Source organism: Cucumis melo, chromosome 1 (genome assembly GCF_025177605.1).
Source record: "Cucumis melo cultivar AY chromosome 1, USDA_Cmelo_AY_1.0, whole genome shotgun sequence".
Classification (NCBI taxonomy): Eukaryota; Viridiplantae; Streptophyta; class Magnoliopsida; order Cucurbitales; family Cucurbitaceae; genus Cucumis; species Cucumis melo.
Genome location: NC_066857.1, coordinates 2308259 through 2325496, shown reverse-complemented (window position 1 = coordinate 2325496; position 17238 = coordinate 2308259). Strand labels below are relative to the sequence as shown.

At 36.4% G+C, this 17238-nt stretch overlaps 4 protein-coding genes across 8 annotated transcripts; all 4 read left to right on the top strand.

The window, feature by feature from the left end:
* The first annotated feature begins 272 nt into the window (after positions 1-272).
* LOC103495480 (protein TPX2) lies at positions 273-5170 on the top strand. Its single transcript, XM_051084388.1, has 19 exons — positions 273-564; positions 1065-1147; positions 1247-1366; positions 1448-1491; positions 1573-1830; positions 1908-2004; positions 2098-2289; positions 2378-2551; positions 2655-2717; positions 2802-2882; positions 2973-3128; positions 3216-3350; positions 3442-3522; positions 3610-3729; positions 3899-4065; positions 4173-4281; positions 4374-4433; positions 4544-4638; positions 4728-5170. The coding sequence occupies exons 1-19, from the start codon at positions 396-398 to the stop codon at positions 4843-4845; spliced, it is 2322 nt and encodes a 773-aa protein (XP_050940345.1). The 5' UTR covers positions 273-395; the 3' UTR covers positions 4846-5170.
* Positions 5171-6559: 1389 nt separating this feature from the next.
* LOC103495479 (mitotic checkpoint serine/threonine-protein kinase BUB1) lies at positions 6560-10814 on the top strand. The gene is made up of 14 exons (XM_008457055.3): positions 6560-6720; positions 6818-6965; positions 7285-7442; positions 7588-7678; positions 7772-7882; positions 7991-8078; positions 8256-8359; positions 8480-8551; positions 8653-8742; positions 8831-8988; positions 9244-9298; positions 9482-9616; positions 9720-9841; positions 10341-10814. Exons 1-14 carry the CDS (start codon positions 6644-6646, stop codon positions 10528-10530), a joined length of 1599 nt encoding a protein of 532 aa, XP_008455277.2. The 5' UTR covers positions 6560-6643; the 3' UTR covers positions 10531-10814.
* Positions 10815-11344: 530 nt separating this feature from the next.
* On the top strand, positions 11345-14658 carry LOC103495478 (ADP,ATP carrier protein 1, mitochondrial). Of its 5 annotated transcripts, none has more exons than XM_051084385.1 (5): positions 11374-11541; positions 12238-12415; positions 12920-13405; positions 13549-13920; positions 14108-14658. In XM_051084385.1, exons 3-5 carry the CDS (start codon positions 12941-12943, stop codon positions 14405-14407), a joined length of 1137 nt encoding a protein of 378 aa, XP_050940342.1. In that variant the 5' UTR covers positions 11374-11541; positions 12238-12415; positions 12920-12940; the 3' UTR covers positions 14408-14658. The 5 variants fall into 5 exon arrangements, with proteins under 5 accessions (XP_050940340.1, XP_050940342.1, XP_050940341.1 ...); XM_051084384.1 differs by having other exon boundaries at positions 12235-12415; XM_051084387.1 differs by having other exon boundaries at positions 11377-12154.
* A 771-nt stretch (positions 14659-15429) lies between these two features.
* On the top strand, positions 15430-16845 carry LOC103495477 (leucine-rich repeat extensin-like protein 4). The gene has a single exon (XM_008457052.3). The coding sequence runs from the start codon at positions 15499-15501 to the stop codon at positions 16714-16716; it is 1218 nt and encodes a 405-aa protein (XP_008455274.2). The 5' UTR covers positions 15430-15498; the 3' UTR covers positions 16717-16845.
* Positions 16846-17238: the final 393 nt, after the last annotated feature.

Genomic DNA, 17238 nt, shown 5'->3' with positions numbered 1-17238 from the left:
TGTACTAGACTTGTAGTTGGGCTTGGGCCTCGTTTCAAGTAAATCAACGTCGTCGTTTTGATGCATTTGGAATGTGATCCGCTTTGAAACGACGTCGAATAGTCGTAGAGTGAAATATAGCCGTTAGAGACTAGAAGTAGAATGTGTTACTAAAGAGCTCTCCCTAATATGGCCGTTGGACAATGCACAATTATTTGAAATTTCTAACCGTTAGAGATACCAATAAACGTTTATACTTCTCTCTCCTCCTCATTTATCACATTCACTTGTGCTTCTCTACGACAATAATCCCTCCTCATCTTTCTCCTCTAAACACGAGAAAGAAATTTAATACGTTTTTCTTCAATTTTCTTCTAAATTATATCTGTTCTGGAGAAGGAAATTCAACTTCATCCATGGCCGCTACGGTTGACGATTCTTCTAGTAGTGATCTGTCGATTATGATTGATGAAACGTATGAATTCTCTGCGCCTCGCTTCTTTGATTTCGTCAATGGCGAGTCTGAGGAGGATAAGTGCCAAGCTGAACTCTGGTTCGACACCGCTCTCACCTATGCTCCTTCACGTATGTCTCATCACTTCTAACTTTTAATTCTTCTTTTTCTTTCTTAATGGTTCTTTTTTGTTTCTTGAAGTGGATTTATAACGATTGAGTCGATCTTAGGGAATTTCAGTTTCATTTTGGAAATTTTTCTAGGGTTTTGGTGGTTGCTGAGGGAGTGTACGTCTAGAAATGTATAATTTGATGAGATTCGATGAGGATGTTTAGGAAATGGAACCTTTCTTTTTTCCAAATTAGGCAGTTACGAAAGTTTAATAGAGGAGCTTCCTTTTGACTTTGAAAGAGAATAGAATCTGCGCATCTTTTGGTTTGAATTAGTGTAAAAGAAAGTAACAGTGAAAATTTGGAGTAACGGTCACAATACTTTAAAGCAAATCAAGCCACTTCTTTAGGGCACTGAATCAATGACTCGTTGTTATTTTGTCAATTGAACTGGATATTCAATTAGTTTATGCTGATTTGAAACAATGAAGATAAATTGAATTCCGATCCATTTCTTACAGCTTGTATGCCTAAAATCAAGACTGCTAGATCGATTAAGGTCGAGAACTTGTGCGATTTCAACCAAGCGGAAGAAATGCAGAAGGTTGGGATTTCTTTCACTGTTTATAGTATCTATATCGCATATGGATTTATTTTGAAGGGTCTCTGATATATATATGAAATTGAATTTTTCTTTACACAGGATTTAGAGCAATCTGGTACCAATTCTGTTGATACCGTTGATCCAACCACATCTCAAACTGTAATTCTGCCAAGTGAAACTAAAAAAGAGGCAACTCCTAATGATCCCAGAGAAGAAAAGGTTTGTTATCATTATTGATATCGAGTTATTAACCAACTTGTCACGTGTTCTTCGGTTTTTGATCGTATTATCTTTTTTCAGGCGTCTACCCAAAACGAAACTACTCGTACTTGTGAAGATGAAAGGTTAGTTTATTTGTTCAATTGGTTAAAAGGGGCCAAACTTTCTCACTCTCTTCTTTGGCTAACTTTTCTGCTTTCATGTAGAGGAACTTCTTCAAACGGTAGAATCCAATCAAAAGATAATGAACAGAAGCGGAGTGGATTATCTAAAGTTCAAAATGAAGCTTGTACTCCACTTCCAACTTTGAGTACTTACAAAGATGAACAACGAACTAAAGGTGCCACTTCTAAGAAGCACGAGACAGCCAGAAAGATTGCCAGTATGGTGAAGAACCCATCAACTCTGAAAGCCAGAAGCCTGTTATCACAAACCAAAAGCGTTAAACCAAATAGTGTGAAGAGGTTAGATTTTGTGTTAATTTTCTCTACGATATCAGACTTTTGATGGTAAGAAATGTAATGATTAGAAGTTTCTACAGGGAAACAAACGTGAAAGATACAAGTGGGACTTCATTTTTAGTTCAAGAGAATCAAGCAATTAAGCGTCAAAAGTTAGATGGTGGTCTGTCTAGACAGGTGACTGTTTGTTGTTATTTGATTCCTAAAATTGTGTGTTGATGTTCCTTAAGCTGTGACTGATATAATTTCCATAAACTCTCTTTGTTTCAGATTCTTAATGTCAAACCCCATACTTTGCCCCATAAGTCAAAAGTTGGCACCTCTAATTTGTGTTCTTCAGTTGCTGACAAGACTAACAAAGAAGAAAGAAAAATATATGTTCGGGAACCAGCACCATTCGTTTCAATGGCTGAAATGATGAGGAAATTTCAGTCAAGTACCAGGGATTTATCATTGCCTCATGTAAGTGTTCTAATTCAATCCTATTTTCTCCCTCTCTCCCCACCCACGTCTCATTTATTCGACAGTAACTGATCACTTCTCTTTACAGGATGCTGGTAGTTTTACACAGACGAAGCCCAAATTGACTTTGACTAGGCCAAAGGTTCCTGAATTTGAAACAGCTCAAAGAGTTCGCTCTACCAAGGTGAAGAGTTCAGCTGAGCTAGAGGAGGAGATGATGGCCAAAATGCCCAAGTTTAAAGCTAGACCACTCAACAAAAGGGTAAATATTGGCAACTTGACACCATTTTTCTTGTCTTTTTACTTCGTTATAATAATAGGCACACTGAATATAATTTACCTGCTCGTTATGTTATGCTGTGTAGATTTTGGAAGCTCCCAAAGTACCTGTAGTACCGAGGAGCACACCCCAGCCTCCTGAATTCCAGGTGAGAGAGCCATAAAATAGAACAGTGATGGAGAATTTTAGAGTTTCACTTCGATTGACTTAACCGATTACATGATTATTGCAGGAATTTCACCTTGAAACAATGGCTAGAGCGAACCAACATGCAGATTCAGCTTCAGTAATCTCTACAGAATCGTCTCGTCAGGTTTTAAGAAGTCCATTTTAGTAGTATATTACTCTCCAACACCCTTTTTCAATCAGCTAAATCTAGTGGCTATTTCAATTTTCTCTTCAGAATAATGAATGGAAACCTCATCTTACCGAACCAAAGACCCCTGTTCTGCACACATCACTGAGGGCTCGTCCACCACGAGCTAAGAGTTTCCTTGAAATTGAACAAGAGGCGCTGGAGAAAATTCCCAAGTTTAAAGCAAGGCCATTAGATAAAAAGGTGTGTACTTGACTACATGAAAACAGTAATTTTTTTTTTTTTTATGTTCTATACGATTGATTTGTCTTCATTTCTGATATGCTGCAGATTTTTGAAAGTAAGGGGGAGTTGGGGATGTTCTGTAACATGAAAAAACATGTAACAAAACCGCAAGAATTTCATTTTGCAACAAACGAGAGAATTCCTCCAGCACCTACTGTCGTTGCTGATCTGTTCGACAAGGTAGTAGCTGTTCGATTTCTTCAAGTTCTAAATGATTGGTATTATTGATAATTTCAAATACTAACCATCTTCTTCAATTTTGGTCTTGCAGCTGTCAATAAATTCTGAAACTCGCAGCGAGCATCCGTTGCCAAGAAACACCAGGCCAAACCCCTTTCATCTTTACACAGAGGTAAGTTGCCAACCAATCTTATTAAGCTACAAGATCATAATTGAAGTTCAATTTTTTTCACCTTTTGCTTCTTGTGATTGGCATCAGGAAAGAGGGGCAGAGAAAGAAAGGAAATTTTTCATGGGACTTTGGCAGAAGCAAATAGAAGAGGAAAGAGCCGCTATTCCGAGGGCTACCCCATATCCTTATACCACCGATTATCCTGTGGTAAGTATCTAACACTTGAATGATATAGTATAAAAGTTTTTGAGTGTGAGTTGATCAATAATTTTAAGATTGGTATTAAAGTAAGGTGGTTAGAAAGATCCTTCTCAAAATCAATTGACTCAAGAACTTACGAGTAAAAACAAATAATGAATAACTGTTGTTTGAGCAGATTCCACCAAAACCAGAGCCCAAGCACTGCACAAAACCTGAACCTTTCCAACTGGAAAGCCTGGTGAGGCATGAGGAAGAAATGCAAAGGGAAATGGAAGAAAGACGGAGAATAGAGGAAGAAGAGGCCAGAATGAGAATGTTCAAAGCTCAGCCGGTTTTGAAAGAGTAAGTAACACTTCATTTACTCTTACACATATCATAAAAACGGAGAAAGGCAAGAAATTTAAAGGCCAGAATAAGGATTATAAGTGTATTCTGTGTAAACTTGGCAGGGACCCAATTCCACTACCAGAGAAATCTCGGAAGCCCCTCACACAAGTTCAGGAATTTAATCTTCACGTTGATAATCGCGCTGTGGATAGAGCAGAGTTCGATCAGAAGGTGCAATATATCATACATACATATATATATTGTCGTCTTAATAAGTACAAAGATAGTTTTTGTTTGCTAATTTTGAAATAACCCTTTGACAGATTAAGGAGAAAGAGATGATGTACAAAAGATACAGAGAAGAGAGTGACGCAGCAAAAATGGTTGGTTATTTTATTCTCTTCAGATCTTTTGCATTTCATTTTCTTGCAATAACAAGCCAGATCTGTTCCCAAGAAATACTTAACACACACATATACATATATATTTTCAGGTGGAGGAAGAGAAAGCATTGAAACAACTGAGAAGAACATTGGTTCATCATGCTAGACCAGTCCCCAAATTCGACCATCCATTTCACCCCCAAAGGTCAATAAAACTCAAACATCTTGTGATTATTTCGCACCAAAATCTTCTTTTGACTGATTTGATTATCATCATCTTCCCGTTTAAAATAGGTCTCTGAAGGAAACTACAAAGGCCAAGTCGCCGAATTTACGTGTCCTTCAAAGAAGAAAGGAGAGGCAAAATTTGATTAAAGTTGCAATGTCCAGCCCCGCAACTCAGTTAAGGTGAATATGAAGGGGAAACAGAACCAGACCCAATGTATGTTGTTGTTCAAGAACTCTTGAACCCCCCCAGAGTCTGTGGTAGAACCGTAGAAAGGCTGCATGATAAGAGATTCTTCAGTTTATCTCATATGTGTACCAGTTTTATATTCTTTCAATCACCATGTAAAGAATTAACTTTGGGAAATTAGAGGTGTAGAGATAATATTCAAATTCCCATTTTCTTCGTCTGACAAAAACATATAACAAGAGGAACCAGCAACAATGTTATGTAAAATGTGGACGAAATTTTATTATAAAAAACTCGTGTGGCTCCATCATTTTTTACCTTTTTATAAGTGCAAATTTGGTTGGATGGATATAGGTATAATAATTGGTGCTCTCTCTCTGTCAAGGTCGTCTAATGTGTTATATTTCCACCTTCCACCATAGCCTCCTTCTTCACCCTTCTCCATCACTCTCCCCTCTGTTTCTAATGATGATGAATTGTTGTTTCACTTTCCCCTCCTTCTTCACCCTTCTCCATCACTCTCCCCTCTGTTTCTGATGATGATGAATTGTTGTTTCAATTTTACCAACATCCATAAAAGAAACCCACATGGGAGAAGAGAAGATTTGAAAGGGGTATGAGGAGTTTTATAGAGGGAAAAGAGATAGGAGGATTAAAGCAATGGTAAATGGAACCACAAACACAAACAAACACGCAAACACATTTTAGTGAAAGAGGGTGATATGGTGATTTTTGATCTCTCTGTCTCGTGTAATCAGTATCCAGATTGTTTCTTTTAACAATGGTCGTATCTGACATTTCTTTTTCTTTTACGGATGATTGATTATTTTTCTTTTATATGTATTATGTTTTCTCTTCTCATCCTCTCGTCATTAAAAGAAAAACTCTATATTTTAATAATTAGAAAAAATGGATATGTACGATAGGGTTTTTTTTAACAATGGTTCGTAATTAGAAGAAAATCAATGTCATCTTTGATTTCGTCGTCCTCCACTTCTAACCCTTCTTGATTAGGGTTTTTATTGGTACTCCGACCGCTTTTGATACCTTCGTAAGCGCTTCATAGTACAAATATTTTTTCATTCTCCATGACTGAAGTTAATGGATCGACATGTATGTATAAAGATAATTGACCAACCCTTGAATCATAATATTCTGAACTAAATGCTAACGTCATTATCGTGAAACTACCATAGTCAGTCTGACTATGTGACTGTGTTATAGGACACATTTCTTCCACATTAAGGTCAACCTCATCAAGTTCCACTTCTTCCACTCGAAAATGTTCTCTATGAACGGGTGAAGATTCTATCAATCTCAAGACATGAGATTCAATCTCAATCCAACTAAAAAAACGAGCAGTTACAAATATTGTAATTATATTCAAATTTTTAGCATATATACTAACAGTTTATCAACGATTGAAGTTAACGATTTTTTAAAATGTTATACATTTTGTGGATTTTGTTAGATTTGCAATTTTTTCAAAGATTGTTATATACTTAATTATTCCTAAGACTGCTAACTATTATAATTACCCTAATAAATTTAGACCCATTTAGATGAGATTGGAAAAAAGAAAAAAAGTAAAAGAAGAAAAACCTTTAAATATTATTATATCAACTATTCCTAAATAATATTTCTTTTCTTTTTTTTCCCTTTTTCTTTTCAAATTAATAAGTAATAAATTTGAATTGCAAAAAAGGCGCTCTTCTTGGAGCTTGGAGCCAATGTACAGTCCGAGTTGGCATCTTCCATTTCCCTTCGTCCATCGACGACCAGAAAGCTACCAGCAATGACGATTTTCTTCGCCGATTCTCAAATCTCCTCCACCACAGCATCCGCTCAAGACCCTTTGTTGCCTTGGCTCTGGTATTCCTTCATTTCTGTTGTGTGATAGAGCTTATTTACAGCCATTCTTACATTCAACCTCAGGAAAATTGGTCGTGCTATTTGGTTCCATTTGTAGGTCTATCAAGGGTGCTCTTGAAAATTCAACTTCAGGCAATGTTTCTGGGTCAGAACTCGCCAAGCTTCTCTCCGATTGCATTGGAAATTTCAGCGGCAATGTCAAGTACAAAAACGATGTTCGATTTCTCAAGATTTGGTTTCTCTCTGTGCGTAATTATCTTTCTTTAACTGTTATATTTTGTGGGTTTAACTTATCGTCTTTGCTTCATACGTGTGGTTGATTAGATAACTTGTATGTGAGCATGTGCTATGTTTTGGATGAAGTATCTTTTGAAATTTGCTTATGCTATCTATTTCCCTACACTTCTCTTTCCTTTTCCTATGATGCTCACTTTAGATTATTTGTATAATTTTGTTTTATGTGTAAATGCTTGGATCTCTTTGAAAAGTTAGGCATTTCCGACAATTTTTAATCCGGTTGTTGATTTTGAATAAAGATTAGCATTATGTTATTCGTGCAAATAGATTGGTATGAGGGAGGATTTTGAAACTGGGTTCAAGGAATTGTTGGAGCAGGAGATATGCATTGGCAATTCTTTACTTTATATTTGGTTGGCAGCGTTTCTCGAATCCAAGGGGAGGTTGAACGACGCTAACATAGTTTATGAGCTTGGGTTGATGAGGTATTCCTATCTCTCTCTCTCATTGACTGCTGTTAAATACGTGTAGATTATGCCTGTGAAAATTTTTGTTGATTAGGATTTTTTTGTTTGGTTGTGTTCTGTGTTGTTTAGTTCCTTACATTTTAAAGTGATAAACTGATAATAGGAACGCTGAGCCCCTTGAGTGGCTGAAAAAGGCAAAAAGATTGTTTATTGATAGGATATCTGAGTTGGTCAATACTCATTCAATGCAAGTGGTACGTGATCTTAAAGCATAAAACCATTGAAGTTCACATTCCTTCAATCGTATAATTTAAGAAATTTGACACGGTTCGTTTTCATTTTTGTAGAATGATGTCAGTGAATCCACTAAATTTGCAGAAAGTTACATCAACCCTTGGTCTTCCTCCATTATGAACGATTTATTAAACAAGATTAATCCAAAGATTATGAAGTATGATGTAAGAATTCGCAGTTTTCTTTCGCCAAATGATGAAAGCAAGCTGGTTATATTGTTCAAATAAATTACTGTCAAGCTAACCTTAATATGAATTTAATGTGTGTTTCAGGGTTACCATTCAAGTACCAAAGCTTACTCTAAGAAGATGAATCTAAAGTCATTGCGCAATTCATCAAGAAATAAGATTATTGAGATTGGTAATTTTTTATGTTACATTATAGTTAGATTTGTCACCTAAACGGATAGAACTACCTTCAGTTTATCCTTCAAACGAACAAGCTTTCTTGAAATATTGTATAAGAAATGGAGGAAATAGTTTTCTTATGCCACGGATTCATTTTTCATTATAATGATATCCTTACCAACATTTACAGGTGGAAAGAAGTATGAGATTAAAGGTTGTGCCGGTACAGGTGGTTTTGCTCAAGTATATAAATCATATCTTGACAGCAACCCGGATGATGTAGTGGCACTGAAGGTAAAATCTCTTATTGATTGATATGCAATATGCATATGTTCTTTATTTCCAGCATTCCTTATATGTCATACCTGAATGTGAACTAGTTGGATATCATGATTCCCTTCAAATGCTTCCCAGATACAAACACCTCCTTTTCCTTGGGAGTTCTACATGTATCGTCAACTTGATCTACGTGTCGCTGCTAAGGAAGTATGTACTAGGCTACTAGCCCCTTATTTTCATCAAGCATTTATTACCTCTAAATGTCAGAAACTCGATTTATACTCTTACTCTATCTCTCATAATGTCAGAGGTCAAGTTTTGGTTGTGCTCATGCCATGTATCTCTATTCTGACTACAGCATACTTATATGTGATTACTTGGCTAATGGAACATTGCAGGTTAGTATACAGATCACTGAACCTTCTATACTGTATGACATTTTAAAATATTCACTGTAAGTAACTATCTTGTCAAAACCTCGTGCAGGATGCCATAAATTCGTATGTAGTTCTTGGAAAGACAATGGAAGAAGTTTTATGCATTTATTACACCATAGAGATGCTCTACATGCTAGAAACTTTGCACAGCATTGGCATTATCCATGGGGATTTTAAACCGGACAATCTTCTTGTTCGTTATGCGGGGTAAATATATTCTGGTTCTAGATCTTTATTGATGACATCCATCTTTCTGAGAGTTGATTTCCTTATATAATTGTTATATACTCGGGAAAAAAAGAATACTCGGGAAAAAAAGAAAAGAACCATAGTAAATTAAAAGATGAGACCTCTAGTTGTTATATACAACTTCAGCCTACCAACAGTGATTAGCATCCGACTGGAGAGTGTACTCCAATTCAATAGTTCTTTACCAATTTATTTTATTTAACCGTTATGCAGTGAAAACCTAACAGAAGATGATTTTCAGGATCGTCGTGGTCCTTGGCAAGATCAGGTATGTAGTATCATCCCCTTTTTTGTTCCCAAGTCATTGCATGTCTACTTGGAATGGCCTTTTAAGTGCTGAAAAAAGTGTTTTTAAATGAAAAAAATTGCGTTTTAAGCACTTTTAAAGGCATTCCAAGCCGACCCTATTAACCGTGAGCAAACAAGATTATTTGTAGTTTTTATATTATAGGGGCTTTGCCTTGTTGATTGGGGAAGAGGTATAGATTTGCAACTCTTTCCCGAAAATGTAGAATTTAAAGGAGATTGCCGAACTTCCGGCTTTCGTTGTCCAGAAATGCTAGAGAATAGACCTTGGAAATATCAGGTCAGTTTCTTCTGCAATGTGGTTGTTTATAACAGCTCTAGAGAAAACCCACTGTAAATAAGAAAACAGAAGCACTACCAACAGCATCTTGTCGTTTGTACAGGTAGACATCTATGGCTTATGTGTAGTCGTCCACACAATGCTTCACGGTTCCTACATGGAAGTTGAGAAAAAGGCATCATCCGATGGTGACTTTGTTTATTTACCCAAATCATCTTTTAAGCGGTATTAGTTACAATTTCTGACTTTTTAGTTTCTATTTAGTATTCCTCTTGTTTTTTGTTTTAAAAACTAAAGCTTATTTTCTCTCGATTTCTTACCATACTTTTCATCTTTCTTAAAAACAAAAGTTTGATTTAGTCAAATTCCAAAAACAAAAACAAAATTTTAAGAACTACTTTCTTTAGTTTCCAAATTATGGCTTGGTTTTGAAAACATAGCTAAAAAAGTAGAAAACAAATCAATAAATTTAGATGTCGAAGAAGAGTTGTTAAACCCGATTTTGAAAAATAAACCCGATTTTGAAAAATAAAATACAAAATATCAAATAGTTAACGGAGAGTGGTAATTGTCTGTTTTCTGCTTTTTCCTGATAAATATGTTGTGCATGAATTTTAACTCTTCTAGATTCTTTGTAGAGTTTTAGATGGACAACTTTGTTTTATAGAGAGCAACTGCCCTCTTCACCTCCTCCCCCTGACTTGTTCTCTCTGTTCCTCTATAGGTATTGGAACATTGAATTATGGAAGAATCTGTTCACGAAGTTGCTTAATATCACACCAGGTCAATACAACAAAGAGTTGTTGCAGAGTTTAAGGAAATCTTTCCAGGATTACATGTGCTCCAATCCTCAACTTATAAGGAAGTTAAAGGAATTACTTGTAAAACAAAGAGCTTCCTTGTGTACTTCTTAATCTAGAACCTCCTCTTGAATATATGTAAATTCCCAAAAAAAATGTAGGTGGTTCATGTCTGCCTCTAGCAAACTTAGATTAGCTCATTGCTCTCATGATGAAATGTTTGTATTCTTTTTTCTTGTCTGTATTATTAAAAACAAAAAAAGTTAGAAGAGTTGTAACTAAGTGGTTTCTTTGAAATACTGTGTCTTGTGGGGTTCATTGTTTATCCTAAAGGTAAGCTGTAATGTAGTAGGTTGCAGATATTCATTTAGATTATATATACACACACATATGTTGTTTCACTTTGTTTTCCCTAATTTTTTTTAGATATGAATTCTCTTGGAAGTGATAAAAATAGAGAATCGTTTCACATAGGTTAAATTGTTCACTTACTCACTTCAAATTTGGTTTTTCTGGGTGAAACTTTGTGATTGCTTAAGCCCCACACTATTCTTATACTTTAAAATAATGCCTAAGAATTGCATGATTAAGACTTAATAATAATATGAAAGTATTAAGGGATATTTAGAAGTGATTTTAATGGATTATTAGCTCTACAAGAAAATATCCTAAACAAATAAACTACCCAGCAAATTACAAATTTATTGCAAATGATAAAACTACTAAAAACAAATATTTGTAAAATGCTCCGATAAAATTAGGGCGTTTGACCGTCCAATTTGGGGCCCAGTTAGCCAAATCAAGCCCAATTAAATTCCGTAGTAAACTTGGGCTTTGACTTTAGGCCCACTATCTCACCGACGGTGTCGCCTCGCGGCCTCTTCCAGCTCCGCCGCCATTCAGTTACAGTTCGTTAATCGTTTGAAACAGGGAGTGGCATAGTTGTCATTTTCATGTACATGGAAGGGTGAATTTGTCATCTGTGGTTCAAACCCTAGTCTCTCCGAGCTCTCTCACTCTGACTATATACCGAAGCTTCTTCTTCTGCATGCAGTCGCATTTCGCGAGGCACCCACTTGGTGATCTCACCATTTCTGTCTCTTTCACACTCACCGGCCTTTACAGGTCGGACTTTTCTTCTTCTTTGATTTCATTTCATGCATTATTTCCACTCTGTTTCTCTACTTACTGAGAATATTCAAGTTTGTTGGAAAGAATTTTAGTTCGTTTTTGCTTCTTAACTCATTATGTGGCGATCTACGTTGTTTTTAATGGCAATCATAGTGTAATTCCACTCTTATGATTGTGTTCGTCATGTTCGGGCTCTGTAGCTACTGAGTATTTGTTGGAGGTGTAGGGTATTTTGTTTGTTGTTGGAGATCATTGTTATTACTAACTTCAGGAAGATCTCTGAAAAGTGATTTTTTTTTTTTTTTTTAATTTTCTTAGTCTTGTGGAGAGATTGAGAATAGGTTGTGTCTCTTACACTCAGCTCATTATATGCTTCTCGGTATATTTCTTGTAATAATATTCTGTGCTATTGGTGTGGTTGATGCAAAGTGGGGAATCTCAAAGGTCGAAAACTTAATGGTGTGATTGTAGTTATCCTATTTATAAAGGAGAAAGATATCCTAATAATTTCTTAGATTCACAAGCACGAGTTTGTACCAAAAAATGTTATACTGAAAGAATCCACAGATAGTGAAGAGTGGAGCTCTTCCTTTTATCTGGTACAAAGGTGATCATTTGGGTGTTGGCTTAATTTATTGCTGCTTTTACATTTAGTATCCAGAGCTCTTATTTTGGTTTTGTCTATAGTAGGTGGGCCAAATGTTATATTTGGATGTTTACTAAATTCTTCCTTTAGAGGAGAAAGACTATTGGTCTCGGGGTGGACTATTTGGAAGCTATAACCGTGATAAGTATGGTTAGGTTCCGTTTGTACCCTTGGATTTCGACATATTTTATGGCATACGTTGTATTGGCTCACCACATGCTGGTATGGATTGGAGAAGCCTTACATTTTAAAATTTCTATGATTTGTTTTCTTTAGTTTAGGAGATCAGTACATATTTATGTTTTTTTTTTCTGACTGTAAGGAACAAATTACTTTAGAATCCGTAATTTATAATAAAATTTTGGCTGCTTCTATTCAAGTCCCTTGTGCTCAGTGTATGACTAGAATTTAAGGATTTAACGAACTAATCTTGTTTTTAAGAGATCTTTATATATGAGGGAAAATATTCTTGGTAGTTGCATATATGTCTTCTGCTCTTATATCAATGGTTTCAGTTGAAAGGACCATGCCAGAGTAGCCTACTTTATACTATATCCGATAGAGAATGTAATTAATGCCTATTTTTGCCAAGCTCTTGTTATAATTGTATACCACATTTTGAGCAAAGTTATTTAGTTATGCTTTCTATGCTTAAAACTTGGTTTTATCTTGCAATTATTCTTATTAAAAAGAAAACTTATCCATGTTTATTTTGCACCTACGTAGGTCCCCATCTGAGTCTCTACGATGGAAGATTCCTCACACCAGTCATCGGTGTTTCAGAAGATATGTGGCCATTCTTACCTCACTTCTAGACTCTCCCCTGACCTTCACTCCGCACGGCTGACCGGTGTATTTGCTAATGGTGTTTTGGAGAATCCCTTGAAGACAGCTTATCATGGGACTGGCTTGGTTGGAGTTTCACCCACTTCTCCTTTTCTGGTACAAGCTCCTTCTGAGAAAGGTGCAGCTGGCTTTGCCGTGGATTTTCTTATGGGAGGAGTATCTGCTGCTGTTTCTAAAACAGCTGCTGCTCCAATTGAGCGTGTCAAATTGCTGATCCAAAATCAGGATGAGATGCTTAAGACTGGTAGGCTATCTGAGCCATACAAAGGAATCACCGACTGCTTTGCCCGAACAATTAAAGATGAAGGAGTCATATCTCTATGGAGGGGAAATACTGCAAATGTTATCAGATACTTCCCCACACAAGTCTGTTTCCTTTTAATAAGATAATTTTAACTTTTCTAAATAATTAATTATCATTATTCCTTTTTATCTGCTTCTTTTTTTCCTCCCGTTGTTTACCGTTATAGAATAATGATGCTAAATATATAAAAATTCTGGTGCACTAGGCTTTGAATTTTGCCTTCAAGGATTACTTCAAGAGGCTGTTCAACTTCAAGAAAGACAGAGATGGTTACTGGAAATGGTTTGCTGGGAATTTGGCCTCTGGTGGTGCTGCTGGTGCTTCATCTCTTTTATTCGTTTATTCCCTTGATTATGCTAGAACTCGTCTGGCCAATGATGCTAAGGCTGCTAAAAAGGGTGGCGAGAGGCAGTTTAATGGTCTTGTTGACGTTTACAAGAAAACCCTTAAATCCGATGGCATTGCTGGGCTGTATCGTGGATTTAACATCTCTTGTGTTGGAATTATTGTGTACCGTGGTCTTTACTTTGGAATGTATGATTCAATGAAGCCCGTAGTTTTGGTTGGCGATTTGCAGGTCAGTAGTTTTATTTGTTTGGTATGATCTCTTTCGTGATCTTTAGATAAATCAATCATACTTAAATACAGTTGTATACTGCCTGATTAAAAGATAGATCAAATTTTTATTCTCAAGAGATCTTGGTTGGATGAGCGGCAACAAGACGGGAAGTCTTATTAACTAGTGTTTTTGTCAATGTTGGCAGGATAGTTTCCTTGCTAGTTTCTTGCTTGGTTGGTGTATCACGATAGGAGCTGGTTTGGCTTCTTACCCAATCGATACTGTTCGCAGAAGAATGATGATGACCTCAGGCGAAGCAGTCAAATATAATAGCTCATTGGATGCATTCAAACAGATCGTTAAGAATGAGGGAACCAAATCTCTCTTCAAGGGTGCTGGGGCAAACATTCTACGTGCTGTTGCCGGTGCTGGTGTGTTGGCTGGTTACGATAAGCTTCAGCTCCTTGTTCTTGGCAAGAAATATGGTTCTGGTGGTGGTGGTTAAAAGAGCTTCTAAGACTGCAGGGATGAGTGAAGATTGCGAAGTTTCTCATAAGTTATCTCTGAGTGTTTGTTGTTTGTGTTTGAGCTTGACATAGTGATTGACTTTTGCTAACATCTGCCATGTGCAGAAATGTTTGTATTTTGCTGCACATATCATAAGGAACACGGGCACTCTGTTCTTAGCAGAATGTCGGTCTCGGATACTGCTTTTGGTGTAACTTCTTTTATAATATCATTCACGTTTGCTTTCAATGAGTTGCCAAACCTGAAACCAAACCATTGAAGAACTTCACTTTTAATAATGAAGCATTTTGCAGTTAACCCCATTCTTAATAATGAATATAGTTCTCTCATGCATTTTAATCATGATTCTATGAGGATTATGGTTACAGATTCCCTTTTGAATTTCTTATTTTAAAATGTATATTCTCTTAACTATGACACACAAGGTGGGACATTAATTTTTTTTCTTTTAAATTCATTTGATTTAGAAGTAAGCATATTTAGTCAACTAACTTGATACTTAAGAAACACTAATATTTTCCTTTCTGATATGAATTGGTTTTGCACTGACACATAACAAAGACTTGAAAATACAAAACAGTTTCATTCCAATTATTCATTTGGATCAAACAAATGAAAATCTTGAACATAATTATCCCTTAAGTTCCAAGAAACCTCATTTAAAGAGTGTAAAGCCATCTCTCTCAAATTCCACTTCAAACAAACTGCGAAAACAACCGTGAGGAGCAAAGTCTTTATCATGCTCAAGCAATTCTCTCCATTGAAAACTTCACCTCATCAAACCCAATCTCCCCTCTATGCATTCAAATTTCAGTATCCTTATTCAAATATGTAGTTACAAGCAAATCGCAACGGTTAACCGTCGCTATAACAACATATACCATTGTGAAGAAAAAGAAAAAAGGAGAGAAAGAAACTTTCTTCCTTCATTATCATCCCATGAAGAAATTAAGCTTCTTATTGTACTTAAAAGCATAATTAAGCATTAGACTGAACATTTAGCTGCATAATGTAGCTCCTTATATAAACCAATAATCCTATTAATCACTCTCATAGACTCAAGACAAAATGGCTCCATTTTCATTCTCATTCTTGTTCTTATTACTCCTCCAGTCATCTTTTCTGTTCAACTGTCTGACCGCCAAACACCACGACGACCACCACCACCAGCGTGTCCGGTCACCGAACTCGAACCCAAGACTTCATCAAGCATTCCTTGCTTTGCAAGCATGGAAAAAAGTCATTTACTCAGACCCAAAAAACCACACCACCAATTGGGTGGGGCCGTCAGTTTGCAATTACTTTGGAGTGTACTGTGCTCCATCTCTAGATGACCCAAAAATCCAAGTCGTCGCCGGAATTGACTTAAACCACGGCGACATCGCCGGATTCCTCCCTAACGAATTGGGCCTTTTAGCAGACCTTGCTCTGCTTCATCTCAATAGTAACAGATTCTGTGGCATTTTACCACAATCTTTAGCCAATTTATCTCTTCTCTTTGAATTGGATTTAAGCAACAACAGATTCGTTGGCCCTTTTCCTTCTGTTGTTCTTCACCTTCCAAAATTAAAATATCTTGATCTTCGATTCAACGAATTTGAAGGTCCAATTCCCTCTGAACTCTTCAACAAATCCCTTGACGCCATTTTTATAAACAGCAATCGTTTCACCAACATTATTCCACGAAACATCGGTGGAAAATCAGCTTCTGTAATTGTTTTTGCTAACAACAATTTGAAGGGTTGTCTTCCACCAACTATTGCAAGTTTTGCAAACAGTTTAGAAGAGCTTTTGTTGATCAACACTAGTTTATCAGGCTGTTTGCCACCAGAAATTGGGTTTTTGTATAAATTGAAGGTATTGGATGTGAGTTTTAACAAATTAATGGGTCCTTTACCGTATAGTTTAACTGGGTTAGCACAATTAGAGCAATTGAATTTAGCCCATAACATGTTTAGTGGGAATTTATACGAAGGGATCTGTAGCCTTCCGAATTTGGAGAATGTGACGGTTTCTTACAATTACTTCTGTGAAGAAGTAGGGATTTGCCAGAATTTGACGGCGAAAGGGATTGCTTTTGATGATCGGCGGAATTGTTTGCCGGAGAAGCCGTTTCAGAGGAGTAAAAAGGAATGTAGTGCGGTGGTTGAGCGTCCTGTGGATTGTTTTGAGCATCCCTGCGGTGGGGGCGGAGGAGGTTATGGTTCTAGTATTGCGGCGGTTCCGGCGCCGGCTCCGATGCCTATTTTTTCATCTTCTTCCGTTGTTGCCCCTTCCCACTTGTGATTTGGTGTTGTAAGAGATGGGTTTGAGAAGTTTGTGTTGAGAGGGGTAATAAAGTCCATTTCATTGGGTTAGAAAAAACTTGTGAGTTTGTGAATATGGTTTGGTGTGAGAGTTTGTTTGTATTAGTTGTGTGAGTTTTTGAATTGGATAAAGTTTTTATTTGTTTTATTTGTTTCAATATATCCACTTTGGGCCATATATGAAACTATTAGATTCATTCAAACTCAAAGTCATTTGAAATCTTGGGAGTAAATTAAAAAATAAAAAAAAGTTCAAAGTTTTTGTTTTGGTCACAATATTAGTGATCGGAATGCAAATATAGTAAAGTTATGTATGATAAACTTCTATTGCTGATAGACTTGTATACGATTTATTAATGATAGACTATCACAAATGATATGGTCTATCACCGATAAATTATAATAACTCATTATGATACAAGTTAGGTCTCTTGGTTTGGTTAGGGATGTTATAGTAGGAGTGAGTGACATTTTTCTCGATCATGTTTTGTCCCTTCCCCTC

Excerpts from the sequence above, each read along its gene's own strand:
- LOC103495480 (XM_051084388.1), top strand. The coding sequence starts at position 396 with ATGGCCGCTACGGTTGACGATTCTTCTAGTAGTGATCTGTCGATTATG. Across the intron at positions 1,831-1,907 it reads AAACCAAATAGTGTGAAGAG|GGAAACAAACGTGAAAGATA; the intron begins GTTAGATTTTGT and ends AAGTTTCTACAG. Across the intron at positions 4,639-4,727 it reads CATCCATTTCACCCCCAAAG|GTCTCTGAAGGAAACTACAA; the intron begins GTCAATAAAACT and ends CGTTTAAAATAG.
- LOC103495479 (XM_008457055.3), top strand. The coding sequence starts at position 6,644 with ATGACGATTTTCTTCGCCGATTCTCAAATCTCCTCCACCACAGCATCC. Across the intron at positions 6,721-6,817 it reads CCTTTGTTGCCTTGGCTCTG|GTCTATCAAGGGTGCTCTTG; the intron begins GTATTCCTTCAT and ends TTCCATTTGTAG. Across the intron at positions 8,989-9,243 it reads CTTCTTGTTCGTTATGCGGG|TGAAAACCTAACAGAAGATG; the intron begins GTAAATATATTC and ends ACCGTTATGCAG.
- LOC103495478 (XM_051084383.1), top strand. The coding sequence starts at position 12,941 with ATGGAAGATTCCTCACACCAGTCATCGGTGTTTCAGAAGATATGTGGC. Across the intron at positions 13,406-13,548 it reads TCAGATACTTCCCCACACAA|GCTTTGAATTTTGCCTTCAA; the intron begins GTCTGTTTCCTT and ends CTGGTGCACTAG. Across the intron at positions 13,921-14,107 it reads TTTTGGTTGGCGATTTGCAG|GATAGTTTCCTTGCTAGTTT; the intron begins GTCAGTAGTTTT and ends CAATGTTGGCAG.
- LOC103495477 (XM_008457052.3), top strand. The coding sequence starts at position 15,499 with ATGGCTCCATTTTCATTCTCATTCTTGTTCTTATTACTCCTCCAGTCA.